The 8,352-nt window shown below is 34.6% G+C and overlaps 1 protein-coding gene across 1 annotated transcript; it reads left to right on the forward strand.

The window, feature by feature from the left end:
- Nucleotides 1–6,371: 6,371 nt before the first annotated feature.
- Nucleotides 6,372–7,622, forward strand: LOC145075988 (uncharacterized). The gene is made up of 2 exons (XM_079022028.1): nucleotides 6,372–7,077; nucleotides 7,147–7,622. The coding sequence occupies exons 1-2, from the start codon at nucleotides 6,372–6,374 to the stop codon at nucleotides 7,620–7,622; spliced, it is 1,182 nt and encodes a 393-aa protein (XP_078878154.1).
- The last annotated feature ends 730 nt before the right edge of the window (nucleotides 7,623–8,352 follow it).

Below are 8,352 nucleotides of genomic sequence, written 5' to 3' on the forward strand. Positions count from 1 at the left end.
TTCTGTCTATCTTCTTGAAGAATAAGACTGGAGTTCTCTAGGGTGAGAAGCTTGGTCTTCTAATTCCATTGTTGAGTAGTCGTTAAGCTGTCCGGACGGTTCTTGTATCTTCGTGGGTGTTAGACTGTAGGGCGATCTAGTTGCAGGAGTAGTATTGGGCTCTAAGTTCGTTCGCATGACGATGCGATTACTCGTAGTCTTGGGCAGTCTCCGTCCTGAAGTTCATATTAGACGTCATACATGGTTCATCAATCACAGTCTCGTGTATACGAGTCGTATATAATTAAGATTGAAAAGGTAGTCGAATAAATGATTCTTCTTCGATGGAATCCTCCTGCTCCCAGGGTGAGACTTCCCAAATATCAAGCTCGGGTGTGCCTGAACTCAAACTGAGGGTTTCTTCCTCTTGCTTCTCTTCCCAGTCAAGGGCCGCTCCGTTCTGGGTCAAAGTCGTAAGAGTTTCCGTAATTCGTGAGGAGTTCTATATGAACTACGACAGTAGGTCAGCGAGACCTAGAATTTGGCGAATTCCCGTCGGCGTCTTCAGTGCTGACAAATTCTCAACGGTTTTGATTATTGGAAGGGTCGTCAATAATTCCCACATCACTAATAATGTGTCTTAGGAATTCAACTCTTCATTTCCAAAACTCGTATTTAGAGAACTTCGCGTAATGCTTCTTTGATCGTATTGTTTCCATGGTTTGTTGTAGATGCTCTTCATGATTTCCTTCTTACTACGAGAGTAGATAAGTAAGTCATTTACAAGGAAAATGACGAAATGATCCAAGTAAGAATGACGCATCCTATTCATTAAGTTTATGAATACCATGGGAGTATTGGTCCTATCCGAGGGGTATCACTATGGACTCGTAGCGTCCGTATCGAGTTTGGAAGATTGTCCTTGGAACATCCTTCTCTAATACTCGCAACTGTTTATATTCGGATCTCAGATCCATTTCTGAAAGGTAAATCGTTCCTTGCGGTTGGTCAACTAATTCTTCTATGCAAGGCAGATGATAATGATTTCTAATGGAAATCTTTCGAGGTCTCCGATAGTCGATGCTCCTACGAACCATTCTGTCTATCTTCTTGAAGAATAAGACTGGAGTTCTCTAGGGTGAGAAGCTTGGTCTTCTAATTCCATTGTTGAGTAGTCGTTAAGCTGTCCGGACGGTTCTTGTATCTTCGTGGGTGTTAGACTGTAGGGCGATCTAGTTGCAGGAGTAGTATTGGGCTCTAAGTTCGTTCGCATGACGATGCGATTACTCGTAGTCTTGGGCAGTCTCCGTCCTGAAGTTCATATTAGACGTCATACATGGTTCATCAATCACAGTCTCGTGTATACGAGTCATATATAATTAAGATTGAAAAGGTAGTCGAATAAATGATTCTTCTTTAAGCTCACATCCCAACGAGGAAAAGAAGTTAAAGTGGAACCATCAATTCTAAACCTATAGAACCTTGATTATATACCACCCCTATGTATACATTCTTCAACAATAGATAAACCATAAGGGTCCTTGGTTTGAACTTGACGTACTGTACGAGTGGTACTCTGGGGAGGTTTGCTGAGGTTTCCTCGGAAGGTTACGAAACATGAGGTACTCTATGCATGAGTACTTCGAAGTTCTGTAATGATGGCTTCGCTAGAAACACGTTTATAGAGAAAGAGAGGTACGCACGAACTGGTATCATGAGGATCGAATGGAATCAAGTTGTATGATAATGCCAGACTCACTTGGAAATAAAGACATTAGACTTGATCATAAAGGCATTACAGACAAAACCCAATAGTGCAACTTTTAACAGAGTTACAGTACTATGGATTTACTACAAGACTATTGCTGCGAACAAGGTATACTACAAAAGACTGCTGGATTAATGTCTAAGTCCATAACTATAATTGGTAAGACTAGACCCGACCCGACATGGTCCATTTGGGTTGGATGGCATCATGCACTTGGATAGACTAAAATGAGAGAAATAACACTTAAGGTTTATTAATATATTAGAAGTTCTAATATATTAATAAGATTATTTAATTAGTATTGATCAAGAATTAATTTAGAATTAATTAAGCGATCAAAAGAAGACTAATTAAATATATGGGTTGATTGTGTAAATCATCCATACTTATATAGTGGGCTAATGCTCCATGGATTATCAAGTTGGGCTAAAACCCATAAGATGCTCCATGGTGTATTTGAACCCATGGATTCAAGGAAGTGGAAAGCCATGACAATTAGGGTTTACCCTAATTATGACACACTATATAAACACCTCACTCTTGTCAAAATCGGCCACTAGAGTGTGTGAGAAGGGCAATCCGATTTTGGAAGTGATCCAATTTCTCTCTAAGTTATTCCAAGTGTTTATGGTGTTGTGTGAACCATTTGAGGTGTCACACTTGGGGCACTAGGCTCTTGAGCTACATGGAATCAAGCACCAACAAAGAGGTATGTAATTCTACTAGATTTTATATTACATGTATTTTATATTATGCTAGTTAAAACAATACCTTGGAAATTTACATTTGCATGTATAATAGAGAAAACATAGATCCAAGGTATTTAGGGTTGCATGTACACCATAGGAGTGTTAGAATGCTCAAAACCCAACAGTGGTATCAGATCCATGGGTTATTTTCACTTATACTTGATGCAAATTGCTTAAAAATCGAATTTTTTGTGCTGTCTGGACAGGGGACTCGATGAGTCCAAGAAAAAATGCATCCAACTCGCTGAGTTTGTTCATTCACTCGACGAGTTGGAACCCCAAACAGCATATCTTCGAGTTTTGGTGCTGGAATTGGTCTAGAATCATTACCTATGATTGTTTTTGTCCTATAAAACTTGTTTTTAATGTGGTAATGATTATGTTAAACCAATTTCAATGCTATAATCAAAGTTTCAAGTTTATATATGTTTATGTGATTCTTGAAAGTTGTTGATTATGAGTGTTCATGCTTATGAGTTTTGTTAGATCATAGGAATTATGTGCAAATTGTTTGTTAGTATAATTCATGATCTTGATGAAAATTGTATGGAGTTCAAAACTTGTCCTCAAGTTATGAATTTCCAAGAGTTTTATGTTTCTTTGATTTATGAGTTAGTTTAGATTGTTGAAAAAAATTGTGTTTTTGTTGATTTCAATCCATATTAATCTAAAAGAAGTTCATAAAATATGTTTTTGTAACTTGTCTTCAAGTTATGTGAAAAGTCATATTTATGAATCTTAATAACTCATAAAAGTGTTGTATGTTACATAAAAATGAAGAGTTTTCCATTAAATTGCTTAATGACTCCATAACTTGTCTTCAAGTTATGGATGTTGAAAAGTCACTTCATTAAAAATGTTATTAAAGAATTAGGGGTTACATTAAAATGAAGAGTCTTCATTTTTAATGAACCATTAAACTCATAAGTTATGAAATGAAAGGTTTGAATAGTTTCAAAACTCGCCCTCAAGTTTTGAAATTTGTAAAGTCTTACACACATTAATGCTTTAATTCAAAACTCTAGAATTTTAAAAGTTAAAATTGAAACTTTATCGAATTTATTAAATTATTAAAGTGTTTAATTAAAAGAGTTAATAATTCCATAATGACATGGTTTAAGTTTAATTAAATTAAGAGTATAGTTTAATTAATAGATTAAACCACCAAGTATTTTAAATGTTTAAAATACATCCTTATACTATTATTATAATTTTAATTATATAGATATGTATAAGATAAAGTCAATCTTACCATTAGTAGGCCTCATTCACGAAGCCGGTCTATAAGGGGGGTATAAGGTTACTGTCTATAAAATGGCAGTTTAATGGGTGTCCACTCTCACCCACCGATTCCTTGACTGGTGGAGGGTCGTTAGCCGAACGGGTAGGAAAGGACTATAATTCTCCATTCATTAAAAGTATAATGATAAATACTAAGGGATCGTTTGTTTTTTTGAAAAAAGTCTTTTTGGGCTCTTTCATCTGCGGGCGGGTAAACATTTGTCAAATAGACTGTTTGTTTTTTGGAAGACAAAATAGCCCAAAAAGTCTTTTTCATCACTTATCTGGAAAGACCTAATAATACCCATTCTAACCTTGGAATACCTTCATCGCCTCCATCGCCCCCATTCGATCTTCCCCCTTTCACGACTGTATCTTCTCACACCGGCGATCTCTCCACAGCAGCCAATTCCTCCATCGGACGTTGGTCTCGCTCTACCTCCGCCGTTCCACGCTGTCGTCGTCCCCGCCATCGACGCATCAGGTATTGTTCCAGCTCCTCTTTATCCTTCTGTTTTTGGCTGTTCTTGGCTCTTCTTTTATGTGGCTCTTTTTTCTCTTGTCTCGGTCTTTTCTTACCCTTTCTCAACTTGTATTATCAATTTAGACTCCATTAATAGTGAAATCTCATCACCATTTTGTCAATTAAAAACGTTAATGTTATTTGATTTCTCAAATAACATCCGATTTTCCTTCCTTTATGTTTTAAACTCAATCTCAAAATCAATATAGGATTAACTGTTAAGAATTTTGAGAAACTCTGAAAACCCATTTGATTTCTGATTGCAATAATGGGAGGGATATGAACTTGGTGTTCAATTTCATAGGTAGACCATATATTTTTAAGATTGAAAATTAGTATACATATTTTACATAAGTAGAGTACCTTTTAGCATATGAATGATGTTCTGATCAGAATAACATCAATTCTCATAACAATGAGACTTGACTACATTAGAATGTTGTACTCTATGCTTGAAAATGAGTATATTTGATGTCATCAAAGCATGCATTGTCAATGTTGTTGATTTTGTTACATGCTTCTAGTGTAGTGCTTTTATTTAATTTTATTTCTTGATCAACATCATGTTATTTGTCATCAACTTTAGATTCATTTGAATCGAATGTTTCTATATTATGTTGTTTGTGTTGTAATCCATAGATATGAATCATGAAGTTTTTTATTGTTAATTTTTTAAGTCGGTTCTTTGATGGACTTAATGTATAAAGTTATTATATATAGCTTGTCTAAATGGGAGACAAACTACAATGGTCGAACGAGCAAGTAAAATGCTTATTAGATACATGTATCGAAGAGGTCAACAGAATTGGTAGAAAAGGAGGTAGCATGCACAAGGAGTCTTGGGTTACGTTAGGGAAACCTCTAAAAGAAAAGTTTGACATGGATACTTCACAAAAACAATTGAAAAATGCTTTTGATAATCTAAAAGCTAAATACGTAGGGTGGAAATATTTGAGAAACAAGTCAGGGAATTTATACAATGCTCAAACAAATTCATTTGCCTTAGTGAACACAGAAAGGGAAGAATTCAAGAAGGTGTGTCTATATAATTTTTTTTAGTTTATGTCCAATTTTAATAATGATGTCAAAATACTTATAATTACTATTAATCCTGGTTTAGGGTTATCCAAAGTCAGGATCATTGAGGACACACCCATTGCCTTATCCCAACCTTTGTGCATCTTTGTTTGATGGAAGTAGTGCCAACGGTAGCATCAAATGGACCTCTACTCAAACTACACCCGCAGATACATCATCTTCTTCTTATCGTGTCCAAAGACTTCTGATTGATGACAACCCTTTAAATGGCCTAGAAGATGATGATGATGATGATGACGCTTCCAATGACACTAGTGCTCGAGCTCCTAATGATAAAGCTCATGGTGGTTCTACTAAGAGGCCTGATAAAAGGAGTAAAACCACTGATGCTTCTACTGAGAGGCATGATAAAAGGAGTAAAACCACTAATGCTTCTATTAAGAGGCCCGATAAAAGGGCTAAAACCAATGATTCTTCTACTGATAGGACCGATAGGACCGATATGGATAAAGCCTCTAAAACCTCTGTTAGTCTTGATGATTTGAGTCTTGATATGCAAAAAGCTCTGCAACATATGGTGAATAGTAAGGAAGGACCAATAGTAGAAGAGTGTTATGAGAGGTTGAAGCTAGTTGAATTAGACCCAATGGATCCTATATTTTTGGCAGCCTTTCACCTTTTTGGAATGTCCATGAATATGAGAGAGGCATGGATGACATTGCCATCGATACCTGGGGTCTTAAAAGGGTGGATAAAGATGACTGGCACCACATTAGGGATGTTTAAGTAGTCTTTATGCTTATGTTTTTTCTTTCATTTTGAACAATTATATGTTTCTTGAACTTATGTTTGACATTATGATTTTTTGCTATCATTTGAATGATTGTGTACTTATTTGACACAAATATTGCTAGTATTGGGATTATATACTTTTTTGAAACGAAATGTGTGCTTTGAATATGATACAAATGTTTATGTTTTTTGATTTAGCATATTAGGATTTAACAAGTGTTGATGGTTTAACAGGTTCACAATGGATTACGATAAAAAGTTGCGCCTCCTAATTGTTATGTATTTGTATCTTCGCTTTTTTTGGAGAAGAGATTTGAAAAGAATGCGAGATAATACCTCAAAAACTTCTGGGCATCAATTCACATTAGAGTTATTACAAGGAACTAATAATCAATGCATTGAACTCTTACGTATGTCACGTGATTCTTATGTTCGGCTTTGCACACATTTTAGAGTAAAAAATTGGTTAAAGGATAGTAAACATATATCGGTTGAAGAGAAGATGGCAATGTTCTTGATGATGATTGGTCACAATCAACGTTATGTAATCATCAAACGTAGATTTCAACACTCAAAACAAACGATTCATAAGTATTTTTATGAAGTATTGGATAAAATGATGGTGTTTGCAAAAGATATAATAGTACCAACTTCCTTTACTCTAAATCCAAACATCCCTGGACATAATAGGAGGTTACGAAGGATTTTCAGAGTAGCGGTTGGTGCGCTTGATGGAACTTTGGTACATGATATTGTCCCTATCGACAAACAACATTTGTATAGAGGAAGGGGAAAAGGCGACTACTATCAAAATGTATTGGCAATATGCGACTTCAATATGATTTTTACATTTGTCGTGGCTGGATGGGAAGGGATAGCACATGATTCAAGAATATTATCTGAAGCTTTAACAGATCGAGATGCACCATTTCCATTTTCACCACCAGGTTTGTTTACATTTTCAATTTAATATTTCTACTTTTTTTTTAAAATTAATTATTTCCTTATATTTACAGATAAGTATTACCTTTGTGATGCTGCATATACACACACCCGAGGATTTATGGCTCCTTATCGTAATGTGCGGTATTGGCTTGGAGATTTTCATCGAAGACGTGCATTAACCAACAAAGAAAAATTTAATCACTCACATGCAAAACTTCAAAATGTCGTTGAACGTGCTTTTGGTCTCTTGAAAGCACGTTTCCCTATATTGAATAGAATGGCTCCATTTCCATTGGTTACACAAAGAAACATCGTCATTGCATGTTTTGCGCTTCATAATTATATAATAAAATATGGATTAAGTGATGAGTATTTTTCTCAATATAATCAAGTCGATATATCACTTCAAAGCAACAATGTACAAGATGATGATGATGAGGAGGAGGATGACGTGGATGAGGTACAACCACATGGAAGTGCAAGAGACCGGGAATATATGGTTCATCTACGAGATCAAATTGCTGACCAGTTAATGCGTGTAGAATGAATGATTTCATAAAAAATATGTTAGTTTTGTGAATTTAGTTTTAATATTGTAAGACAATCATCAAAACAATCCTTTATGTTTTTAAAAATATCAACTTTAATAAGTAAGCGGCCTTCCGGTTTGAGTCGAAATATATATAGTTTATCTAATGTTTTAAAAAATATTATATGTTTGAAACTATATGAAATTGTTATTGGAAAAGTTTGAGTCAAATATTGGCAAAGTTTAAGTCAAATATAAATTTTAATAGATTAGTAAGTATGAGATGCTGAGTTTTTAGCATTTGAGCTTTGGTTGTTTCAACATTAATTTCAAAGATCGGTTTTGTTTTTGAATAATGGAAATTAATGCAAATCGGGTGGCAACGTGTGAGTATACAATTCTTATTAAGAAAAAATCTAATGTGTATTTTTACATTGCTTTTATATATTATTAATATATTCTTACAAAATACTATAAATCTATTAAATTGTTCGTAAATATTATTAAATGGATAGGTTTTTCAATTTATTAAAAACCAACGTGAATTATTCGTATTTTAATATGAGAAAAAATATGGTTAATTAATCTCCTTTTTTACAAGATCTCTTAAGTTTTAGTTCATTCTAATTAAAAAACAAACAATCTTTTTGCATTAAGACTTTTTGTATGAATACATAAAAAAAGACTTTTAGTCCACGTCTTCTTCCGCAGACATGGAAAAAGACAAAAGACATTTGACCACTTCCAA

Source organism: Lactuca serriola, chromosome 9 (assembly GCF_051521515.1).
Source record: "Lactuca serriola cultivar US96UC23 chromosome 9, Lser_US96UC23_V15, whole genome shotgun sequence".
Classification (NCBI taxonomy): domain Eukaryota; kingdom Viridiplantae; phylum Streptophyta; class Magnoliopsida; order Asterales; family Asteraceae; genus Lactuca; species Lactuca serriola.

Coding starts and splice junctions, on each gene's coding strand:
- LOC145075988 (XM_079022028.1), top strand. CDS start 6,372: ATGGATTACGATAAAAAGTTGCGCCTCCTAATTGTTATGTATTTGTAT. Junction 7,078..7,146: donor ATTTCCATTTTCACCACCAG/GTTTGTTTACAT, acceptor TTATATTTACAG/ATAAGTATTACCTTTGTGAT.